Source organism: Aegilops tauschii, chromosome 2 (genome assembly GCF_002575655.3).
Source record: "Aegilops tauschii subsp. strangulata cultivar AL8/78 chromosome 2, Aet v6.0, whole genome shotgun sequence".
Taxonomy (NCBI): domain Eukaryota; kingdom Viridiplantae; phylum Streptophyta; class Magnoliopsida; order Poales; family Poaceae; genus Aegilops; species Aegilops tauschii.
Window position 1 is genome coordinate 416,160,938 of NC_053036.3, and position 24,510 is coordinate 416,185,447.

The 24,510-nt window shown below is 47.0% G+C and overlaps 1 protein-coding gene across 1 annotated transcript; it reads left to right on the forward strand.

Moving 5' to 3' along the window:
- The first annotated feature begins 11,299 nt into the window (after positions 1 to 11,299).
- Positions 11,300 to 11,728, forward strand: LOC109778725 (uncharacterized). Its single transcript, XM_020337302.1, has one exon. It carries the CDS (start codon positions 11,300 to 11,302, stop codon positions 11,726 to 11,728), a length of 429 nt encoding a protein of 142 aa, XP_020192891.1.
- Positions 11,729 to 24,510: the final 12,782 nt, after the last annotated feature.

Below are 24,510 nucleotides of genomic sequence, written 5' to 3' on the forward strand. Positions count from 1 at the left end.
TCATCAGTCCACTCGAACTTGTCAGATTTCTTCATCAGCCGGTAAAGAGGCAAGGCCTTTTCACCGATACGAGAGATGAATCAACTCAAGGCGGCCAAACAACCAGTAAGCTTCTGGACATCGTGCACACGCACAAGGCGTTTCATCCGGAGTATGGCACCAACTTTCTCTGGATTTGCGTCGATCCCTCGTTCGGAAACGAGGAAACCGAGCAACTTTCCACCAGGAACCCCGAATGTGCACTTTGATGGATTAAGCTTGATATCATACCTTCTCAGGTTGGCAAAGGTTTCAGCGAGGTCAGTCAGCAGGTCGGAACCCTTGCGCGACTTGACCACAATATCATCCATGTATGCTTCCACATTCCGACTGATTTGAGTGAGCAGACACTTCTGAATCATCCTCATAAATGTGGCTCCGGCATTCTTGAGGCCGAATGGCATGGTGACATAACAGAAACATCCGAACGGAGTGATGAAAGCTGTTTTTATCTCGTCGGGTCCATACAGTCGGATCTGATGGTACCCGGAATAGGCGTCTAGAAAAGACACACGCTCACACCCCGCAGTCGAGTCGACTATTTGGCCGATGCGGGGGAGAGGAAAATAATCTTTCGGGCAGGCCTGATTGATATGCTTGAAGTCAATGCACATGCGAAGTGAGTCGTCCTTCTTGGGGACCATGACAACATTGGCGAGCCACTCAGAGTGGTAAATCTCTCGGATAAACTCAGCTGCCAGGAGCCGAGCCACTTCCTCACCAATTGATTTTCTCTTCTGTACGGCTGACCATCGAAGATGTTCCTTGACCGGTTTTACTTTCGGGTCGACTCGCAAACAGTGCTCAGCCAGTCCCCTGGGTACACCCGGCATGTCAGAAGGTTTCCATGCAAAGATGTCCCAGTTCTCACGGAGGAACTGGATGAGCGCTTCTTCCTATTTCCTATCGAGTGTTGTTGAGATATGAGTAGGAGCAGCATTAGGATCGGTCGGGTGAATATGAATCGGCTTTGTTTCACCGGACGACTGAAATGCAGAATCTGTGGCAGGCTTCTTGGCCCGCAGCAAATCACTCGGATCTGCATTTTTCTGGTACTCTAGCATCTCGACTGCTGCCATTTGTGCATCGGCGATTTTTGAGCCCTTCTGGAAGCACTCTTCTGCCTTCTGCCGATTGCCAGTGATAGTGATCACTCCTCTAGGACCAGGCATCTTCAATTTGAGGTACACGTAACATGGCCGAGCCATAAAACGTGCATAAGCAGGCCTGCCCAGAATAGCATGATAAGCACTCTGGAAATCCACTACTTCAAATGTCGACTTTTCCTTGCGTAATTCTTGGAATCACCGAAAACCACATCAAGGGCGATCTGGCCGAGTGATTCAGCCTTCTTGCCAGGTATAACGCCATGGAAACTCATGTTGCTTTCACTAAGCTTGGACATCGGAATGCCCTTTCCCTTCAAGGTTTCGGCATAAAGGATATTCAGGCCGCTGCCACCATCCATTAGCACTTTGGTCAGTCGAGTGCCCTCAACAACTGGGTCGACCACCAACGCTTGCCTCCCAGGGGTGGCTATACGTGCTGGGTGATCTGACTAGTCGAATGTGACGGCAGTCTGAGACCACTTCAAATAACTGGGTGTTGCCGGGGCAACCATGTTCACTTCTCTATTGATAACTTTTAGTCAACTTTTGCTCTCAACATCAGCAAAAATCATCAGAGTGGAATTGACGTTGGGAAAACCATCATCATCATCTTCCTTATCCTCACCCTTGTCCGACTCTTTATCCTTCTCATTGGGTTGTTTCTCTCGGAACTGCTGGATCAGGAGTCGACACTGTCGAGTGGTGTGTTTAGGGTAAATGAGATTACCCTCTTCATCTTTCTTGGTATGAATGTGGCATGGTAAATCCAACACATCATTTTCGACTTGGTCTTTCACTTCCTTGGGGTTCCAGGGCCCTTTGGGCTTCCCCTTGAACTTTCCTTGAGCCACAACTAAAGCCTCACCAGGAGCAGCTGGTTCGGCCTTGCGCTTCTGTTTCCGATTGGAATTCCCTCCTCCGGTTTCCTGGGCGACTGTTTTGTGCTTGCCACTCCGGAGTCAGTCTTCCTCTTCACCATTAGCGTACTTGGTGGCAATCTCCATCATCCGAGTCAGGGACATATCCCCTGTCCGACTGAATTTCAGATTCAACTCTCGGTACTTAACACCCTCCTTGAAGGCACAAACTGCTTGGTGATCTGACACATTCTCCACCGTATGGTGCAATGTAATCCATCTCTGGATATAATCTCTCAAGCTCTCATTCGGCTTCTGCACGCAATGCCGCAATTCTGTCAACCCTGCTGGTCGTTTGCATGTACCTTCAAAGGTTCTAACAAACACTCAGACAAGTTCCTCCCAACTGTATATGCTGCCAGGCGCCAGCTGGGTCAACCATGCTCTGGCTGAGCCTTCCAACATCAGAGGAAGGTGCTTCATAGCCACTTCATCATTGCCACCACCGATCTGAACAGCCACTCGGTAATCCTCAAGCCAAGTGTCAGGCTTGGACTCACCAGTGAATTTGCTGACTCCAGTCGCCAACCTGAAGTTGGGAGGAATCACTGCAGCCCTGATGGCTCTGCTGAAGCACTCTGGACCTGAAACATGCACTCTACTGCCAGTCGGGTGATCTATGCCATGACCCTCTCTGTGTGCTATGTTCCTGTCAACCAGACCTTGCACGAGAATAGATCTCGCATCAAAGCCCGGCTCCCTTGGGTTGACTGGCACTCTTCGCTCGCCGCTGTGGGGGCGCCTGTCATCATGCCGCCGAGGCACGTATGACCCACTCCTCGGGGGAGGCGTGGGCCCTCGACGATGGTCATCGTGGTCAAGTTGGTGATCATACTGCTCGCGGTTTCTGTACTGATCTTGCCGGTATCCACGTCCCTCACGCCGCGGGGGCGATCTTGGGTTGTGAGCCGACTGAACTGTGTCTACCATCACAGATCTGCTATGAATCCTGCGACTGAGATACTGCCGTGTTCTGCTCTCCTGCTGCCCGGAGTAAAGCCCGGATCTGCATCAAACCTCTGCCAGCTTCCGACTGGGAAGGCTGGATCGACTCTGCTATTCGGGCTGCAGCTGTGAGATTTTGAATCGGAGTTCGGTATACCTGAGTTTGAGGCGGAAAAAGCTGTCGTCGACTGGACTCAGGAATCCGCTGCCGAGCACGCTCGTCGAGTGCGTGTTGGAGGTTCTCCAGTCGAGTGCGCTCAGCCAAGTTGGCCAGGCGTGCCTCCTCCAAGGCCCGGGCCTCTGGGGTTTCTCCAACGATAGGAGTGTGAAGTGCATCCATATTGCGGCGGCGAAGCTCTTCCCTCTGCTGCGAAGAAAGGGGCTCGAGGCGGTATTCCTCGTGAACGCGCGACGGATCGCCGCCGCCATCGCCACCGTCGTCGCGGGGGAAGCCAGGAGGACTGCGTGGTCCGTTGACCATCAAGACTTCCGTCGCGGGATCGCTGATGTCGCACTCGGATGCGGTCTCAACGGAGCCAGTCGAACAGGCCGTAGAGAGTTTCGTCGGGCTCGATTGCCGCGACTTGTGGGGTGGCCGACTGACGGGCCACCGCGTGTCTCACCCACCACTGGAGCCGCGACCGACCGGAATGCTTGCGCCGGCGAACAGCGGGGAGCGAGGACACCACAGGAGCCGACCGATACTGGGTCGACGGCTGCCGGAGAAGGACGCCGCGGACGCACGCGCGAAAGTGCGTCGCCCCGCGGACGGGAACGCCTCGACGTCGAGTGGAGCCTCTTGAAGCCAGGCGGAGTCATCGGCGACGAAGACGAGCGTGCCGAGACGGATCTCGCGGCCTTCAGCCAATCCACCGCCGGAAACCATGATGATGGGAATCGGAAAAATCGCAACTTCACCAAAAAGTCGCTAAGACACCTGCCCCACGGTGGGCGCCAACTGTCGTGGGTCTAAGACTGACAGTAGAATGGGGGGTAGGTATGAGGAGGCAAGATCCTAGCTATGGCGAAGTTGTACACACAAGTTTTACGAGTTCAGGCCCTTCGCGGAGGAAGTAATAGCCCTATGTCTCGGCGCCCAGAGGCGGTCGACTGGATTATGCATGTGTGTGTTACAGGGGGTGCGAACCCTTGTGCCAGAGGAGGAGGGTGGCTTATATAGAGTGCGCCAGGACCCTGGCCATCCTCCGTTACCAAGAGTTCAATGTACATAAAGAGATGGCGTTACTGGTAACGCCAGCCTTAAATGCCTTAATGGCCTTAAAGACTACAGAGTGGACGCTTGCCCGTTGCTGTTCTGGATGACTCCTGGTCTTCAAACAGGTCGAATGGATTCTTGCATGGTCGAATGATCGAGCGGTCGAGTGACCTAAGAAAGGAGGGGTCTCCGAGTGATTAGTAGGTCGAGTGGATTGCACTCGGCACCTTTGTTGGGCCCTCCCTGTTGTCTCTTTAGCTTCTTTGCTTCTTAGATAGTGACCTTGGACAGGACGTATAGGTCAGGCCTATTATCCTACCCCAGGTCTATGTCCTCATCAGGTGGAGGAGGATCCCCTAGAATTTCAACAGGCAAGTTGTGTTTCAAAATAGGTCCCTGTTTAAAGAATACTTCATCTATTTCCCTTCTTTCATTCATAAACCTATCATTTTCATGGTCTAGCAAATATTGTTCTAAAGGATCATTAGGAGGCACGACAATAGAAGCAAGACCAATAATTTCATCTTTACTAGGCAATTCTTTATCATGGGGTTGTCTACGAAATTTAGCAAAATTAAAATCATGAGACAAATCCCCTAAACCAACAGTAACAATTTCCTTTTCGCAGTCTATCCTAGCATTAACCGTATTCAAGAAGGGTCTACCAAATATAACGGGACAAAAGTCATCTTGTGGGGAACCAAGAACAAGAAAATCAGCAGGATATTTAACTTTCCCACACAAGACTTCAACATCTCTAACAATCCCAACTGGTGAAATAGTATCTCTATTGGCAAGCTTAATTGTACCATCAATATCTTCTATCTCAGCAGGTGCAATATCATGCACAATTTCTTTGTATAAGGAATAAGGTATTGCACTCGCACCAGCACCCATATCACATAAGCCATGATAGCAATGATCTCCTATTTTAACAGAAATAACAGGCATGCCTACAACAGGTCTATGTTTATTTTTAGTATCGGGTCTAGCAATTCTAGCAGCTTCATTACAGAAGTAAATAACATGCCCGTCAATATTATCGACCAAGAGATCCTTAACCATAGCAATACTAGGTTCAACTTTAATTTGCTCAGGGGGTATGGGTGTTCTAGCATTACTCTTACGAACCACAGTTGAAGCTTTAGCATGATCCTTTATTCTAACAGGGAAAGGTGGTTTCTCAATATAAGCGGTAGGAACAATAGGATCAACATTATAAGTGATAGTCTTTTCTTCAACTTTAATAGGTTCAACTACTTTTACTTCAATTGGAGGATGATATTTAAACCACTTCTCCTTAGGGAGATCAACATGAGTAGCAAATGATTCACAGAAAGAAGCTACTATCTCATAGTCAAGTCCATATTTAGTGCTAAATTCACGAAAAGCATCGATATCCATAAATGATTTAACACAATCAAACATAGGTATTATACCTGACTCCTTACCTTCGTCGAGTTCCCAATCTTCAGAGTTGCGTTTAATTCTTTCCAATAAATCCCATCTGGATTCAATAGTCTTCATCATAAAAGAACCAGTGCAAGAGGTATCGAGCTGTTGGAAATATGCCCTAGAGGCAATGATAAAATGGTTATTATTGTATTTCCTTGTTCATGATAATTGTCTATTGTTCATGCTATAATTGTATTAACTAGAAACCGTAATACATGTGTGAATACATAGACCACAACATGTCCCTAGTAAGCCTCTAGTTGACTAGCTCGTTGATCAATAGATGGTTATGGTTTCCTGACCATGGACATTGGATGTCATTGATAACGGGATCACATCATTAGGAGAATGATGTGATGGACAAGACCCAATCCTAAGCATAGCACAAGATCGTGTAGTTCGTTTGCTAAGAGCTTTTCTAATGTCAAGTATCGTTTCCTTAGACCATGAGATTGTGCAACTCCCGGATACCGTAGGAATGCTTTGGGTGTACCAAACGTCACAATGTAACTGGGTGGCTATAAAGTTGCACTACAGGTATCTCCGAAAGTGTCTGTTGGGTTGGCACGAATCGAGACTGGGATTTGTCACTCCGTATGACGGAGAGGTATCTCTGGGCCCACTCGGTAATGCATCATCATAATGAGCTCAATGTGACTAATGAGTTAGCCACGGGATCATGCATTATGGAACGAGTAAAGTGACTTGCCGGTAACGAGATTGAATGAGGTATTGGGATACCGACGATCGAATCTCGGGCAAGTAACATACCGATAGACAAAGGGAATTGTATACGGGATTGATTGAATCCCCGACATCGTGGTTCATCCGATGAGATCATCGTGGAACATGTGGGAGCCAACATGGGTATCCAGATCCCGCTATTGGTTATTGGCCGGAGAGATGTCTCGGTCATGTCTGCATGGTTCCTGAACCCGTAGGGTCTACACACTTAAGGTTCGGTGACGCTAGAGTTGTTATGGGAAATAGTATGTGGTTACCGAAGGTTGTTCGGAGTCCCGGATAGGATCCCGGACGTCACGAGGAGTTCCGGAATGGTCCAGAGGTAAAGATTTATATATGGGAAGTCACCATACGATCACCGGAAATATTCGGGGGTATACCGGTATTGTACCGGGACCACCGGAGGGGTTCCGGGGGTCCACCGGGAGGGTCCACCTGCCCCGGAGGGCCTTATGGGCTGTAGGTGGAAGGGAACCAGCCCCTAAGTGGGCTGGGCACCAACCTCCCCCTAGGGCCCATGCGCCTAGGGTTGGGGGAAACCCTGGAGGGGTCGCCCCCCTTGACTTGGGGGGCAAGCCACCCTCCCTGGCCGCCGCCCCTCCCACCAGATGGGATCTGAGGGGGTCGGCCCCCTCTCCCTTGCCCCTATATATAGTGGAGGGGTGGGAGGGCAGCAATACCTTTCCCAAGGCGCAACCCCTCCCCTCTCCAACTCCTCCTCCTCCTCCGTAGTGCTTAGCGAAGCTCTGCCGGAGAACCACGAGCTCCATTGCCACCACGCCGTCGTGCTGCTGGAGTTCTCCCTCAACTTCTCCTCTCCCCTTGCTGGATCAAGAAGGAGGAGACGTCCCCGGGCTGTACGTGTGTTGAACGCGGAGGCTCCGTCCGTTCGGCGCTAGATCGGATCTTCCGCGATTTGAATCGCCGCGAGTAAGACTCCATCAACCGCGTTCTTGTAACGCTTCCGCTTAGCGATCTTCAAGGGTATGAAGATGCACTCCCTCTCTCTCGTTGCTAGCATCTCCTAGATTGATCTTGGTGACACGTAGGAAAATTTTGAATTATTGCTACGTTACCCAACACGAGCATGGAGCGATTATTGAGAGAAAGCCGAGCATAATTTTTTTGAATAATAATTTCTCTTGAGAGCTCATGATTGGGGCATGAATATAACATTGACTTAATCCTCCCCCAAGCTTGAGCGATACTTTCTCCTTCGCGAGGCCAAAAATTATATATATAATTACGATCACGATGAACCAGATGCATAGGATAAAACTTCTGATGAAATTCCAATTTCAATCGGTTGTAGTTCCATGATCCAATATCATCACATAGCCTAAACCATGTCAATGCCTTTCCCTTCAAAGATAAAGGGAATACCTTCTTCTTGATAACATCCTCGGGCATACCTGCAAGCTTAAATAATCCACAAACTTCATCCACATAGATTAGGTGCATATCGGGATGTAATATTCCATCTCCTGTAAAAGGATTAGCTAGCAGTTTCTCTATCATACCCAAAGGAATTTCAAAGTAAACATTTTCAGTAGGTTCAGTAGGTTGAGGAGCAACTCTTTGCTCTACTGGTCGGGGTGAAGATACCCCGAACAAGCCCCTCAAAGGATTATTTTCCATAGTAACAAGTGACAGTAAATTTCAGCACACTATCTAAATTTTTCCTTACCAAATTCCACCTACCAAAGGCGCTTCACCCCCCGGCACCGGCGCCAGAAAAGAGTCTTGATGACCCACAATTATAGGGGATCTATCATAGTCCTTTTGATCAGTAAGAGTGTCGAACCCAACGAGGAGCAGAAGGAAATGACAAGCAGTTTTCAGTAAGGTATTCTCTGCAAGCACTGAAATTATCGGTAACAGATAGTTTTGTGATAAGGTAATTCATAACGGGTAACAAGTAACAAAAGTAAACAAGGTGCAGCAAGGTGGCCCAATCCTTTTTGTAGCAAAGGACAAGCCTGGACAAACTCTTATATAAAGGAAAGCGCTCCCGAGGACACATGGAAATTATCGTCAAGCTAGTTTTCATCATACTCATATGATTCACGTTCGTTACTTTGATAATTTGATATGTGGGTGGACCGGTGCTTGGGTACTGTCCTTCCTTGGACAAGCATCCCACTTATGATTAACCCCCCTCGCAAGCATCCGCAACTATGAAAGAAGAATTAAGGTAAACCTAACCATAGCATGAAACATATGGATCCAAATCAGCCCATTACGAAGCAACACATAAACTAGGGTTTAAGCTTCTGTCACTCTAGGAACCCATCATCTACTTATTACTTCCCAATGCCTTCCCCTAGGCCCAAACAATGGTGAAGTGTCATGTAGTCGACGTTCACATAACACCACTAGAGGAAAGACAACATACATCTCATCAAAATATTGAACGAATACCAAATTCACATGACTACTTATAACAAGACTTCTCCCATGTCCTCAGGAACAAACGTAACTACTCACAAATCATATTCATGTTCATAATCAGAGGGGTATTAATGTGCATAAATGATCTGAACATATAATATTCCACCAAATAAACCAACTAGCATCAACTACAAGGAGTAATCAACACTACTAGCAACCCACAGGTACCAATCTGAGGTTTTGAGACAAAGATCGGATACAAGAGATGAACTAGGTTTTGAGAGGAGATGGTGCTGGTGAAGATGTTGATGGAGATTGACCCCCTCCCGATGAGAGGATCGATGGTGACGATTTCCCCCTCCTGGAGGGATGTTTCCCCGGCAGAACAGCTCTGCCAGAGCCCTAGATTGTTTCCACCAAGGTTCCACCTCGAGACGGCAGCGCTTCGTCCCGAAAGCTTCCTTCTAATTTTTTCCAGGGCAAAAGACACCTTATACCAGAAGATGGGCGTCGGGGGGCTTCCAGGTGGCCCACGAGGCAGGGGGCGCGCCCTCCACCCTCGTGGACGGTGGGTAGCCCCCCTCTGGTGCTTTCTTCGCCTAATATTTTTAATATATTCCAAAACTGACTTTCGTGGAGTTTCAGGACTTTTGGAGTTGTGCAGAATAGGTCTCTAATATTTGCTCCTTTTCCAGCCCAGAATTCCAGCTGCCGGCATTCTCCCTCTTCATGTAAATCTTGTAAAATAAGAGAGAAAAGGCATAAGTATTGTGACATAATGTGTAATAACAGCCCATAATGCAATAAATATCAATATAAAAGCATGATGCAAAATGGACGTATTAGGCCGCCTGTTACCAATGAAGCGGCCAACGCTCTCCTGGATGAAACATGGGTGACGGTTCACAACATCCCTTCCAAGTTGCATACGAAACCAATCATCAAGGAAATCTGCAAGGTGCTGGGGGTAGTTGTGGAAGTGGATGAGGCCTCATTCTTTGCTCAGGGTCCGGTCCGGGTTAAGATCTGGTGCAGGGAGGCGGGTAAGGTCAAGGGACCCTTCCAGATTTTTCGCCGAAGAAATGGCTTCATCATGCACATCGAGCCCGAAGCGGCCAACTCTTCTGCAAGTGCCCCGGTCGATCCTCCACCCCCGGTTTTTGACCCCCGACCACCATATGAGGATGAAAATGACGAGGAGGACCCCAGTATTGACACTCAATCATGGGATGCCCTGGGCAATCAAGGAAAAGATGGCACCAATAGTACGTAGCCAAAGACAACGAAGACGGGCTCCCAGCATGGCGGCACCTCCAATACAAAGCAGCAAGGTGACCTAGAAGCGGCGATGGGGCCGCCGCCTTCGGTCATGACACCGGTGGTGCGCTCCGCTCCTGGCCCGCTCCGCTCCCGGGCGGCGGCCATCATCCACCGCTCGGCAGGTCTCCTACGTCTTCCCCTGATCGATGTGCCGCGGATGAGGCATCCCTCTTCTCAGGACACCCTCTTCCTCTTGATCAGTATGGCTCCAACATAGTTCAAGGGCCGTTCCTTCACGGAATCATCGCTGCTGAGCTGACCCGTGCCTTCCCTCGCACTCCGTCTCCGGCGCAAAATGGTTTTGACAAGGACAGTTCTCCCGACCCACCCCCGTAGCCAACCACGGTGGGTGCTGCTGCTGGCTTAGCTATGACGGATGAGCACTCTCCAGCAACCAAGCCGAAGGACAGTGATGCGGAGGCGACTTCTGCTTGTTCCAAGTGCTCTGGCCTGGGATCTACCAAGAAGACTCTGGATATGGATGCGGCCGCGGGTGATCTTATCCCTGTGATGACCCAAGAGGAGGAGTTCTCTAGCAACCTGATGCCAGTGGAGGATTGCTTGGCGGCCTTCCAGAACATGGTGGAGGAAAATCAGTCAGGCGTGGCGGTGGCCTCGCCTCCTGCGGCTCAGCGCCAAAACTCGAGGGCGCATGTCACCACCCCAATGATGGAGCGGGCCATGACACTCAAGATCTCTAAGGACCTCGCATGAATCCTCTCCAAACCTATCACTCGCTCTATGTCTTTGTTTAAATTGCTTACTACTACAAAATCGTCTCACCTTCTAAAAGTGGCAAAGGATAGACATATTAGTTTCTGGCCCGAGATGGGGCCGCCATTGTAACAAATCTGGGCCATTAAGGCCCAACAGCTCGTCCAGGCCGACCTTGCCAAACGCGAGGCTTTATGCGATCTGCAGCGAACTCGCGCTACTGAGGCGAAGGCCAGGGTGGCGCACGAGGCCTCCGATGCCCAGCCGTCAGGGGAGGGCAGGCCAGAGGTGCCAGGACTTTCTCGTGTTCGCGAGGCAGCCACGGCCCAGGGTCGTGGGCGTGGGTGTGGTCGTGGTAGAGGCCGCGGGCGTCGTGGGGGCATGAGTGCCTCTTCCACGTGCGAGGAGAGTATGAATGATGGGGCGCGGACCCATTCCCCTTTAGTTTCATGAGAGGCATCATCTGGAACTTACGCGGATTCGGCCAACTTGACAAGAGGCGTCAACTGGCTGAAGCCGTGCAATCGGAGAAGTTGGAGTTCATAGGCATCCAAGAAACCATTAAAAGCTCCTTCTCCAACGGGGAGCTCTGTAGTGTAGGGGGAGATGCATTTAGGTGGTCATGGCTGCCAGCACAAGGGCATTCTGGTGGTATCCTCCTCGGCCTCAAGATCAACAAGTTCGACAGTTTTTGGATCATAGCCGGACAACACTTTGTCAGCACGGAGCTGATGCAGAAGAATAACCGGTTCCAGTGGGAACTCATAATAGTTTATGGTCCGGCTGACCATAACAAGTCCGTCGATTCTTGGTGGAAATTCACAAAAGATTGTCCAGGGCAGTGCATCCCGTTGTCGTCGGAGGTGACTTCAACCTGATGCAAACCCTCCAAGACAAAAACAAGAACCATCATCTTGTTAATCTTCACCTCCTTGGCACGTTCAGTAACTGGATTGCAGATTTAGAGTTACTTGAGGTGGTCGGAGCGGGGGCTAGCTTCACATGGACGAACAAGCAAACTAATCCATCCCGGAGTGTGCTGGATCGGGTTTTTGTATCTCCAAAGTGGGAGCACAAATTCCCAACTTGCTCCCTGACTGCTATGATGCACCTCGGGTCTGACCATTGCCCGCTCATGTTTGATTCTGGTGAGGCCAGGCCTGTCAGGCAATCGCGATTTCAATTTGAGCTTCATTGGTTTGAGCATTCGGGCTTTGCTAAGACTGTTCAGGAGTGCTGACAGCAGGCGAGTTGCCGACCTCCCCACCGCTATGGCCCATTGGCAGATACTATGGATAGATGGCAACACTGCATTCGAAAGCTACGTCAGCATCTGCGCGGGTGGGGCGCCAATGTTGGTGCAGCTTTGCGGTCTCGGAAAGCAAGTTTGCTAACCGCAATTCAAGAATTAGATACCCTAGCTGACAGTCCTGGTTTAACTGAAGAGGATTGGAAAATGAGGTATTCACTAGAAAACGACTTGTTATTCATCACAACCTGTGAGGAGATCTATTGGAGACAACGGGGATCACAGAACTGGATTCTCAGAACGGCTTACTATCAAGCAGTTGCAAATGGTAGACGCAGGAAATGCCAAATCTCGATGCTTCGGGACAGCCACAATGTAATCTCAGACCCCGAGGCACTCTCGCAGCATATTTATGCCTTCTATCGAGAGCTGCTGGCCTCGGGCGAGCGTGGCGGCACCACTCTCATCGTGACTGGATAGGCAGACGGTGGCAAGGTTTCGGAGGAAGAGAACGAGTGGCTAACGGACCCTTTTTCCATGGTGGAATTGGAAGCTGCCCTTTCAGCCACTCGCACAAATACGGCCCCGGGACCAGATGGGTTTCCGGTGATGTTCCACAAGAAATTCTGGCCACTTGTGGGGTGGCAGATGTTCGAATTGCTGAATGATTTCACAAGAGGCAGAATTGACATAAAGAGGCTAAACTACGCAATCATCACTCTGCTTCCTAAGACTCCAGGGGCGGAGCCTATCATGCAGTTTAGACCCATCGCGCTAATAAGCGTGGGATTCCGCCTTATGGTTAAGGGGTTTGCCACCCGGCTTTCCCCGGTGGCAAATCAGGTCATCAGTCAGAGCCAGTCGGCCTTTATCCGCGGTCGGAAATCCTTCACACAGCTGCCCAAGAGAAGGAAGACTTTTTTATTCTGAAGTTAGACTTTGGAAAAAGCATATGACCGAGTTAACTAGGACTTCCTGGAAGAGGTCATGAGATTAAAGGGGTTCTCACCATTTTGGGTGAGCTGGGTTATGCAAATGGTACGAGGAGGCCAAACCACCATCAACATCAACGGCGAATCGAGGCCGTATTTCCGGAATATCCGAGGGGTCAGGCAAGGAGATCCCATTTCCCCGTTGCTTTTTAACATTGTGGTCGAGGCGCTGGCTGTCATCCTAGAGGGAGCTAGTAAAGTCGGCCACATCCAAGGAATCTTTCTGAACCTTATGGAAGGGGGAATTACCCACCTACAGTACGCCGATGACACACTAACCATAATCAAGAATGACCCAGTTAGTCTGGTGAACCTTCGATTTCTGCTTAGGTGCTTCGAATCCATGTCTGGTCTGAAGACCAACTATGATAAGAGCGAGGCTTTTGTAACCAAAGGGTACCTGGAACATCACCTTAGAACAACGCACATCATGAATTGCAAACTGGGCACCCTACCCATCAAGTAATTGGGCATGCCTCTTACCAACAAGCATCTCACCATAGAGGACTTCCTCTTCCTTACTGATCGAGTGGCTGGGCGGGTGGAGCCTTGGATCGGTAAATACCAATCACTAGGGGGCAAAACCACGTTGATCAACTTATGTCTCTCTAGTCTGCCCATGTCCATCATGGAATTTCTTTCTGCTGCAAGATGGCATTCACGAAAAAATGGATATGGTGCGATCTCGGTTCTTTTGGGGTAAATAACTTGGGAAACAAAAATATCATATGGTACACTGGAGTACTATCTATGCATCGAAAGAGGTTGGGGGCCTCGGCATTATAAATACCAAGCACATGAATTGGTGTTTGATGGCAAAGTGGGCATGGAAAATTCTTACCGACCAAGGTGGTCTATGGTTAGACATCATCAGACACAAATATCTACAACACGCCCCGATTTCCACTGCAGCCGGAAGAAATGGCTCGTCATTCCGGAAATTGATTGTTAAGATCAGGCATCTCCTTCGCCTGGGAGCTATCCATCGGATTGGCGACGGGCAATCCACCATCTTCTAGTTAGATGTGTGGCTGGGGCCAGAGCCGCTCGCTAGCACCTTCCCCCGACTGTTTGCTATAGCAACAACTCCGAATGCACTAGTTAGTGAGATTTGGAGGAATGGCCAATGGACCCCTCAGTTTCGTCGCTCCATCGGTATGTTTGAATGGGATGAATGGGGCCGGTTGGTGGCCCTGTTACAATCTGTTACACCAAACTCGGATCCGGACTCATTCCGGTGGAAATTAGAACCCTCGGGACAGTGCTCGACTGAATCCTTATACCGGGCCTTACACAACGGAGCGGTACCGTTCCAAGCAATGGATATTTGGAAGGCACGCATCCCTAATAATTTTTTTTCTATGGCAGCTGGTCCTTGATAGGCTGCCTACTGGTGTCCAAGTTCAGAAACGACACGGCCCAGGGGACGGGCGGTGCCCCCTGTGCGGTGTGGTCGAAGATACCAACCACATTTTCTTCAAGTGCAGCCTGGCACAACTCCTATGGCGCTCCATCCACGATACCACAAATTGCAATTCGGCGCCCAATTCATTTGGAGCCTTCCATACCTTAGTTGCACGGCTTTCTGGACGTCCTCGTAGAATTACTTGGTTTGTTTTTGCGGCAATGGCTTGGGCCTTATGGCATGCCCTGAACAAAGCTGTAATTGAAGGAAAATTCATTAAACACCCTGCTGATATCATCTATAAAATGATCATTTTTATGCAGCTATGGAAATCACTGAACAAGATGGAGGATGCTTCCACCATTGTGGTACTACTGGAGAAGCTCTGAGCGCTCGCCTCCTAGCTTCGGCGGCACAGGACCCATGATGATCAGTAGGGCGGCCGAGGGCCTCTGCCGTCAGGTTTTCGCGTCGCCTCGCTTCGACGGCTGCGCCGGCATTCATTGTCGTGCCCACTAGTTATTTGGCCGGGTGCCTCGGCCCTTTTGGTCTGTATCAAACCATTTTTTCTTTTTCTTGTTCCTTTCGGTGAACTCCTTTGAACTTGGGATGTACTTGTAAGGGCTTCAACTTGTTAAAGCCGGGCAACGTGCCTCCTCTCTAAAAAAAAGAAACCAAACTGGGAAGAGCATTATGCTATCCTATTTCCACCACCATATATCCAGTATTGCAAGTGACGAGAGGCGATTGCACATCTTTTTCTTTCTTTTTTTTGCAAGAGCACACCGTGAGTTTTATTCCTCTATAATAGGAGGGTTAAATTGAGCTACCAGGAGATAGAGAAATACAATCTGGAGGTTCACGCAACCAACAAACAGTGTGTCTCTCCACTCTACCAAAATTTGCCGGACAATCGGCGACCTTATTCTATTTAGATTCAACTTTTTGAAATATAAACTCATTGTCTTCCAGTAATTATTGAATTTATGATCTCAAGTATCCGTTGCAAGACCTGTCCATACCATGATTAGATATGATGCCCTTTATGAGTGCACATAATTCAGCCTCCAAAGCATTGTTGCAGTGAAGCAAAAAAAATTTGAACAAAGCAAGGCACCTAGAAGGTGCCCAATTTCCATTGACAGCTTAAAGAGTCATTACAAGGTTCAGAGGCCAGAGAATACAGAGTAGAAGATACAGCCAGGAAAAGAAGCTGAATGGAATAGCAAAGATAGGTTAAAACAAGTCAACCAGTTGATCTGCAGCTAAAAGTTGTGGAGATACAGCCACATGCACTTAGGAGATCTATCTTGAAAGTAAGAAGTAGCGTGAAGGTGTCCCCCAATCCTGAAGAAAGCTTTGAAGAAGAAATATAGTTTGGCAGCAAGCTCCTTGAACCTACATATCACACCCTTATGGCCATAGCTTATCCTGTATAGAAAGCAAACCTGCAAGGAACATTAAAAGAGGAAGAAGACCAGCGCTTTCTGCAAAAGATAAAGAGAAAAGCCTGCCCGCAGGCGCATGAGAGCTAATAACAGTGAATAGTATGCAGATTTATGCCCTGAATCTAAAAGTGAGATAGAAGACTAACCATAATGCAAGACTGATGGGAATGAGCATGAGCAAAGCAACAGATTTGATTGGTAGTATTAGATCTAAAAACCTGTTGTGCAAGATTGTGAGCAATACCATTTATATCCCTGGAAATGTGGAACATTTGGGCATTCAAATTAGATGTGACTTTGAAGAAATGAGCAAGATCATTCCTAATATTCCAAGAGTGGCCGAAATATTTCTTAAGGCAGCAAAAGAGGCTAAAGACAGAGAATCCATGAGGAAAGTGGAATTAGCAAGATTAAGCCTCAAAGCTAGTCGTGCAGCACATGAGAGAGCCAGAGCTTTAGCCTGCAAAGGAGTAGAGGTAGGAGGGGCCGAAGCCTGAATCTGTAAATTGAGCTCGCGCTGATCCGAAGGTATGGAAATAAAGACACCTATACCTGTACCCACTAGCCCTTGTGCGAGACCTGGGATTTTTTATGACCTAAATGCTGCATCAGAGAATATTTTAGTCCCAGGAACTAACAAGTCAGACTTAAGTGTTTTGCCCTGCAAAGGAAGAACATGAGCTTCAAGAACATCATTAGAGTGAGATTGCTTAGTAGGGAGACAAGAAGGATCAACAAGTGGCTCATAGTCCAGAGTTGTAGTAGCAATATTAACCTGATAAGGAAGATGCTTTTTGTATCAAAAAGAAAATCATTTCTAGCTTTCCAAAGGCACCACAAAAAATTTAAAACATTCTTAATGGAAGCATGAGGATGGCCCATTCGAATAAGCGCAATGAGAATGGAATGCATAGTAGAGTGCCCTTGGGTGAGAACATTCGAGCGAAGAAACCAGGGCGAAGAAAACCAAGTTGCTCTCGCAAAGTTGCAAAGGAAAAAAGGTGGAATTCATCTTCCTGCTGGCGACATCTACAACAAGCCTGAGCAATATGAATAGAAAAACGACCAGCCCTCATACCCGTAGGCAAAGCCCTTCGAAGAAGTCTCCAAGAAAAAAGTTTGAACTCGAGGGAGCAATTTTTTTGTTTCCAAATGAATTTAAGAAAATCTTTCAAGTCCAAAGGAATATCCAGAGGAGCATTTCTTGGATTACTATGAAGCTCTTGCAAGCAAAGTTTGTAAGCAGATTTTGAAGAGCAAATACCATTTGGGGTGAGGTCCCAACACAGCAAATCTGGACCATCATCATCTAAAAATTTGAGTATTAACAATGTGAGAGGCTAAAGGCTGCTGAAAAAGAGAAAATATGAGTGGATGATTCCAACTTTTCAAACCAGGAAGCCAAAGATCTCTCACATGAGACGAGTAAACAAAACCAGCTTGTTGTGGAACAAGATGATCATAAATAGAATACCAAAGATTACACCAAGGCATGCTCCACAAAGAAATGTTACCCTGGGTGAGTTGATAAAAAGCATGATCTCTCAGTTTAGGCAACATTTTCAAGATAGAGGCCCAAAAAGCATATTTAGGTGGGGTAGTAGTGGCTCTCCAAATTGAAGTATCAGGAAAGTACTTAGCCTTTAGCACAAGGTACAAATGAGAAGAAGGAGCATTGGCTAATCTCCAAGCAGCTGTGAGGATGAGACTTTCATTAATGGCTTTTAGATTCCTGAAGCCCAAGCCACCTTCTGCCTTAGAAGTACAAATATCCTTCCATGCCCTAAGGCAGAGACTTTTCTTTGAGTCAGTCTCTCTAACACCTGTCCACCAGAAATTTCTAATGACAGTTGTGAGCTTAGCAATGAATTTCTTAGAAAACAAGATGTTTGCCATGCAATAGACTGGAATAGCTGAAAAAACTGATCGAAGCAATTCAAGCCTAGCAGCATGAGAGAGCATAATAGCTTTGTAAGAGGGTAGCTTATTCAAAAATTTATCCAACACAAAGTTGTAAGCAGCCACTCTATTTTTAGCAGGAAGAATAAGTGGATGACAAAGATGAGTGAAGTTAGCATCAAGATTAGAAACAGGAAAATTTTGCTTAATGCCTTGAATCATAGCCTGAGAAACATGCGAGCTAAAAAGGATTGCAGATTTGCCCCAATTGGGAGTTTGACGAGAGAGCTCACAAAATTGATGAATAAGATTAGCCATAGTCTGAGCTTCTTGAAGAGTGGCATGTCCACAAACCAATAAGTCATCTGCAAAGAGAAGAGAATGAACAGAGGGACAATTTGTACCAAGAGAAATACCCTGCAAATGGTTAGCCTGAAGAGCCTCATTAAGCGCTATCGAAAATTCATTAATGGCAATGACAAATAAGTAAGGAGACATGGGACAACCCTGCCTAATCCCTCGAAAACTATTGAACTTATGAGAAGGTTTCCCATTGATTAGCACAGAGAACGTGGGAGAAGAGATGCATGCATGAACTAAATTAATGAAATGACCATGCAACCCTTTACGTGGAAGCGCAGAAACAATAAAGTCCCATTCTAGGCAATCGAAAGCTTTGGCAAGATCAATTTTAAGCATGAAGGCCTCCTGTTTCCAAGATTTGAGAGAGAAAGAGTGAGCAATTTCCTGGGCAATTATAATATTATCACTAATTCTCCTCCCCTCAATAAAAGCCTACTGAGCAGGATCTATGTAATCAGGAAGGTGAGGTTTAATCCTGTTGGCAAGGGATTTAGCAATAATCTTATAAACAACATTACAAAGACTAATAGGGCGGTAGTCCATAGGAACTTGAGGAACCAGTTTCTTAGGAATGAGAGCAATATTAGTATCATTGATGTGAGGAGGCAAAACACCAGAGAGATAAAAATTGATGACAAGTTGGGTAACCTCGTCTCCTATCCAATCCCAAGCAGTCAAATAAAATTCAACATTAAAACCATCAGGCCCTGGAGAAGCATTTAACTTCATGTCCTTGAGAATCTGCAAAACCTCATGTTTGTCAGGAAGAGAATAGGTTGGATCTGAAGAATCATTTGGCCATTGAGCGGACATATAAGGTCTATCTGCAGTATGATTAGGAGAAGAGAAAATATAACGAATGTAATTGACAAACGTGTTGGTGATAGCCGTAGGCTTGAAATGGAGCATGTCATTCTCATCTTTTAAAGAGCAAATAGTGTTACGCTTCCTACGCTTAACAGCAGCCTGATGGAAAATTTTGGTATTACGGTCACCAGCCCCAGCCCAATTCTTCTTACTGCGTTGCTTATAGAACTGATTTAGCTTGGATAGGGTTTGCTCATACCTGATAGTGAGGGACCCTTCTAAAGCATGGTCTCGTTGCTGCAATGGATTTTGCTGCAGCTGGTTGATCTGCACTTCTAGCTCCAAAAGATCACTTTGAAGAGATTTCTTTTTCCTGCACCACACCTTCAGAGAACCTGCCAAAGAAGATGTCTTGGCTGCAAAAGATGTAAGCGAACAATTGTTCCATGCAGATTTGGCAAAATTGGCAAAGTCCTTTTCCATCAACCACCAATTTTCAAATTTAAAAGCTTGCTTGGGTTTAGTAAAACTGCCCTCCGTAGACATTAAAATAGGAGCATGATCACTAAGGATAATAGGCAAATTAAGGACTTTAGTGTTAGGATAATGCATGCACCACTCCGCATTAAGTAAGCAACGATCAAGGCAACGGTAAATGGGTTTAGAAGTATGCTGATTGCCACGCCAAGTATACGCCGGACCACTAAAACCTATGTCAAAGAAACCACAATTTTTAACAAGAGACCGAAAAGCATTCATACGAAAGTAATTCACACTGCCATTACATCCATCCGTATCGTACGGAATGTCATTAAGGTCACCCATACACACCATGGGTGCACCTAAATTGTCATAAACAAAAGTGGAAATCTGACTCCAAATGGCTGTAGTCTGCCTATGGTACGGGTCGCCATATATACAAATCAAACAAAATTGGACCCTAGAAGCTAGATGAACTACATTAGCTAATATATAGTGGAAGTTAGCACTATGAACAGAAACTTTGAGGTCATCAGTCCACATAAGCCAGAGGCCTCCTGAGGCACCTCTAGAGGGAACAACAAAGGCACTAGTAACATCAAACCTATTAACAAGATCTACAGAACGAACTTTAGAAGACTTGATTTCTGAAACAAAAGTTACCTGCGCTTTAGTAGATCGGATCAAGTTGGCCAGGAACAGCATACGATCATTGCCGAGCCCCCGACCCATACCTCGACAATTCCAAGCAATTGCTCTCATGGCGTCTTACGCCGTCTAGCTTGACTAACAGTCCTCCAAGGATGAGACTGGCAGCGGCTAACTGACGGACGGCCAAACCACGACAACAGGAGATAGCGAAACTTTGGATGGGCACGAACTGCCTCAGCTCCTATCACGCGGAGAAGGACTGGACTTAGCACCAATCTAGGCGCAGCTGATTCAAGCCTTAAAAATTCGAAACACGCAGACTCGCCGCACTGCAGAGCTGTGCCGGATCTGGGGCGACATGGATGAGAGCGAGCTAGTGCAAAACTCTCCCCGGATTAGGCTGAGATTTGAAGCAATAAAAGTGGGGGCAGCAGCAGGCCACTATATGAATCAGAGGACTGGGGGCATAGATGAGGGGCCGGGGAAAAAGAGGATCAGGAGAGGGAGGATCACGGTGAGGGAGAAATCGAAGATCTGGAAGAGCAAGATGGATAGAGAGAGCAAGGGGCAGCAGAGAGGAGACGAGGAGGAGAAGGGAATCCGGGAGACAGGGGATGAGATAGGAGATCAGAGAGGGAAGGGGAGGAGAAGAGAAGAAGCGGCATCACGCCAGTCGCCGGAAAATCGCCGGAAATCGCCACCCACCTTACATACCGGACCACTAGGGATTCGGAGAACGTGGCTCATGTGAGTGAGATGCAAAACCGCAGTGAAGCAACATGCGGCAGCTCAAAAAAATAACGTCACCCGAACGAGTATGAGGAATCATCCCTGCACCGGTGCTTCCTTGTGACTCGACGTATGATCCATGTACGTACGGTTCGGTCGCTTGACAATCACTGCCACCAGATCGATAACTACGTACCCTGACGTGTGAGAATCGAAATGATCACCTGATATAGAGTTCAATCTGTAGCGATATGCTACGTTCTTAAGCTCGACAGGAACTTATATCTCCACGGAAAAATGCGTGGCATTTTAGCACTGTCGCGCGGTGTCACTAGTTTTTCTTGGGGGAAACTTACAACCTACTCATCTTCAGTTTCAATAATAGCATTACAAAAAATACCAGAAATAAAAATTGCATCCAGGTCCGTAGACCACCTAGCGACAAGTACAAGCACTGAAGCAAGGCGAAGGCACGCCGCCGTCATCACCCCTTCATCGCCGGAGTCGGGCACAACTTGTTGTAGTAGACAGTCGGAAAGTCGTCGTGCTAAGGCCACATAGGACCAGCACCCCAGAACAGCAACCGCCGCCAATGAAAAATAACATAGATCAAGGACCCAAACCGAAGACACCAAAGATAGACGAACAACGACGAGATCTGAGCAAATCCACCAAAGATAGATCTGCCGGAGACACACCTTCACACGTCCATCAACGATGCTAGACGCATCGCCGGAATGAGGGCTAGGCGAGGAGACCTTTATTCCATCTTCAGGGAGCCGCCGCCGTCTCGCCTTCCTGAGCAGGACACAAACCATAACAAGATTAAAAAAACAACTAAAAACGGAGCCCTCCCGCCGGCCCTTGCCAGAATCCACCGCGCCTCCATGGCCCTAGGGCCACCAGGGACGAGGCGGACCTGTGTTGGCGCCGGCGAGAGACACGAACCCTAACTTTCCTTCTTGGAGGAGGAGAAGGATGAGGGGCGCGGTGTCACTAGTTGTTTGTGTGCTGTCATTAGGTACTCCCACGTGAGCTTCTTCTTGGCGGCTTCGTCGTCGGCCATGGGGTCGAGCAGGGGAAGTAGTCAAAGCAGAGGAAGATGGAGACAGGGACGGATCGAGAGCAGTCGCGCCGAGACACTCCCCAAAAACCTTATCGCTCTTCTCCCGGGTAGGATCTCGAAGGATAGAGTTCCGGAGGCACCTGCTCTCCCGATCAACCGTGCATGCGGTCGCCTGTATGGGATCGTCGGAAGCAGCACAGTGATAGGACTAGTAAATGATGACTAGGGTTACGCAAGGAGAAATAGTAGATGCAATTGGCCCATATGTCAATTATCCAACATAGAAGCCTAAGAAGCGATCAATTTTACCTTTTTATTATTAAACTTTAAAACTATTATGCATTATAGTAATATTTATTAATAAACCTATCTATCATTGAGTTATTGTTGTTTATTTGGTGTCACATAACTATTGACTTATTTTTGTTAAGTAATATATGTCGCTATTTGGATCCATTTTGAATCAAGTAAACATGCGATGTGTATCCATACCGAATAAAATTCATCCCACATCTGTATCCGACAACATCCTTATTTGTATTTGTTTTAAAAATATAGAAACTGAACTGGGAAGAGCACTATCCTATTGGATCCGATCCTGTTTCCACCACTATATACCTAGTATTGCAAGTGAAGAGAGGCGAATGCACATCCATCTCTTTTTTGTGAGAGAACACTGTTAGTTCAATTCCTCTATGATAGGAGGGTTACATCAGAAGAGGATTTGTGGCACGCAGGTGTAGAAGCACCAAGTCCCTCGCGCGTGCTTTTTCTTTTGGCCTTCGATTTTCAATCTTTCATATTTTTTTGAATGAAAAGTCCAAATTAAATTATGTTTTCATATTCGTGTTTCTCGTGACCAGGGCTTTCAAATAAGATACATTTCAAATATATTTTGACGAGCCTAAAAAATGTGTTAAGTTTCAACCTTTGAAACTTATTACGAGTGACCAGCAAAATAAAAAAAAATGTACAAAATAAATCGCTTAAAGTTTCAACTCTGAACGAGCGACCAACAAAAGCACACGTTTCAGATGCAAAATCGTAAATTTCAAGAATTGAAACTTAAAACTTACTGTGCCCTCGGACGGCTACAACTACTTCACGAATTACGAGGTAATCAGATGGTCGGGAAGAGCTGGGCAGGTGCGTGCTCCCGCACCTGTGTGCCCCTTCGAATTTAGGGTTTTTATCATTTATGTCACTAGTTGTGTCTCACTACTCAATTTTGCCATTAGAAATTACAACAGCTCAAAAATGCCATCGCTCCGTGAGATGTTTTCTCAAAAATGTCATTAGATATCTCAAAAATGCCATCGTTCCATTAGACGTTTGCTCAGAAATGACATTAGACATCGTTATTGTCAGATCAAACTCGTTGACCATGTTATATGACAAAAATACCCCTATACCCACATGTCAGCTATGTCTATTTCACAATGATAAATGTGGACCCCACTTGTTTGGAGTAAGCAAGCGAATAATTTTAAAGAAAATAAGAACGTTGTTGGGATCAAATGGGACCCACACTTTATTGTAGTGAGATAGAGGGAGAACTGATATGTTGGTCTATAGGTATTTTGGTCATTATGACATGACAAACGAGATTTGAGCTGACAATCATGGTGTCGAGTGGCATTTTTGAATATGCACCTAACAGAGCAATGGCATTTTTGAGCAGTTAAAATTCCTAATGGCAAAATTGAATAATGAGACATAACCAGTGACATAAATGATAAAAACCCTCGAATTTAAAGGGTTACGTTGAGCTATCAGGAGTTAAAGAAATACAATATGGTGGTTCACGCAACCAACAAACAGTATGTCTCTCCACTCTAGCAAAGTTTGCCAGACAGTTGGCGACCCTATTCTGTTCAGATTCAACTTTTTTAATGATAAACTCACGGCCTTCTAGTAATTATTGAATTCCCGATATCAAGTATCCGTTGCAAGACCTGTCCCATACCATGATTAGATATGGCATTGAGCGCTGCAGACCAGTCAGACTGAATTATAACTAGGTCACTACACCACTGATAAAGTTTAAACGCGATGCCCTTTATGAGTGCACATAATTCAGCCTCCAAACTTCCAAAGCATTTGCTTTGTTGCAGTGAAGCAACATGCGACAGCTCAAAAAAATAACGTCACCCGAACGAGTACGAGGAATCATCCCTGCACCGGTGCTTCCTTGTGACTCGACGTATGATCCATGTACGTACGGTTCGGTCGCTTGACAATCACTACCACCAGATTGATAACTACGTACGCTGACGTGTTAGAATCGAAATGATCACCTGATATAGAGTTCAATCTGTAGCGATATGCTACGTTCTTAAGCTCGACAGGAACTTATATCTCCACGGAAAAATGCGTGGCATTTTAGCACTGTCGCACGGTGTCACTAATTACTTGTTTGTGTGCTGTCATTAGGTACTCCCACATGAGCAAGCGGCGACTGTTTCCTTAACAATAACTAGTAAGCGTGCACGTGCAACTCATGTCTCTGCAGTGGCATGTCGGTGCGACGACTTCAAAAGTGAAGTGTGCAAGGCTTGTTTGAGCAGTACA

What these genes read in the sequence shown, in the direction of transcription:
- LOC109778725 (XM_020337302.1), top strand. Translation starts at nt 11,300, where the DNA reads ATGAGAGGCATCATCTGGAACTTACGCGGATTCGGCCAACTTGACAAG.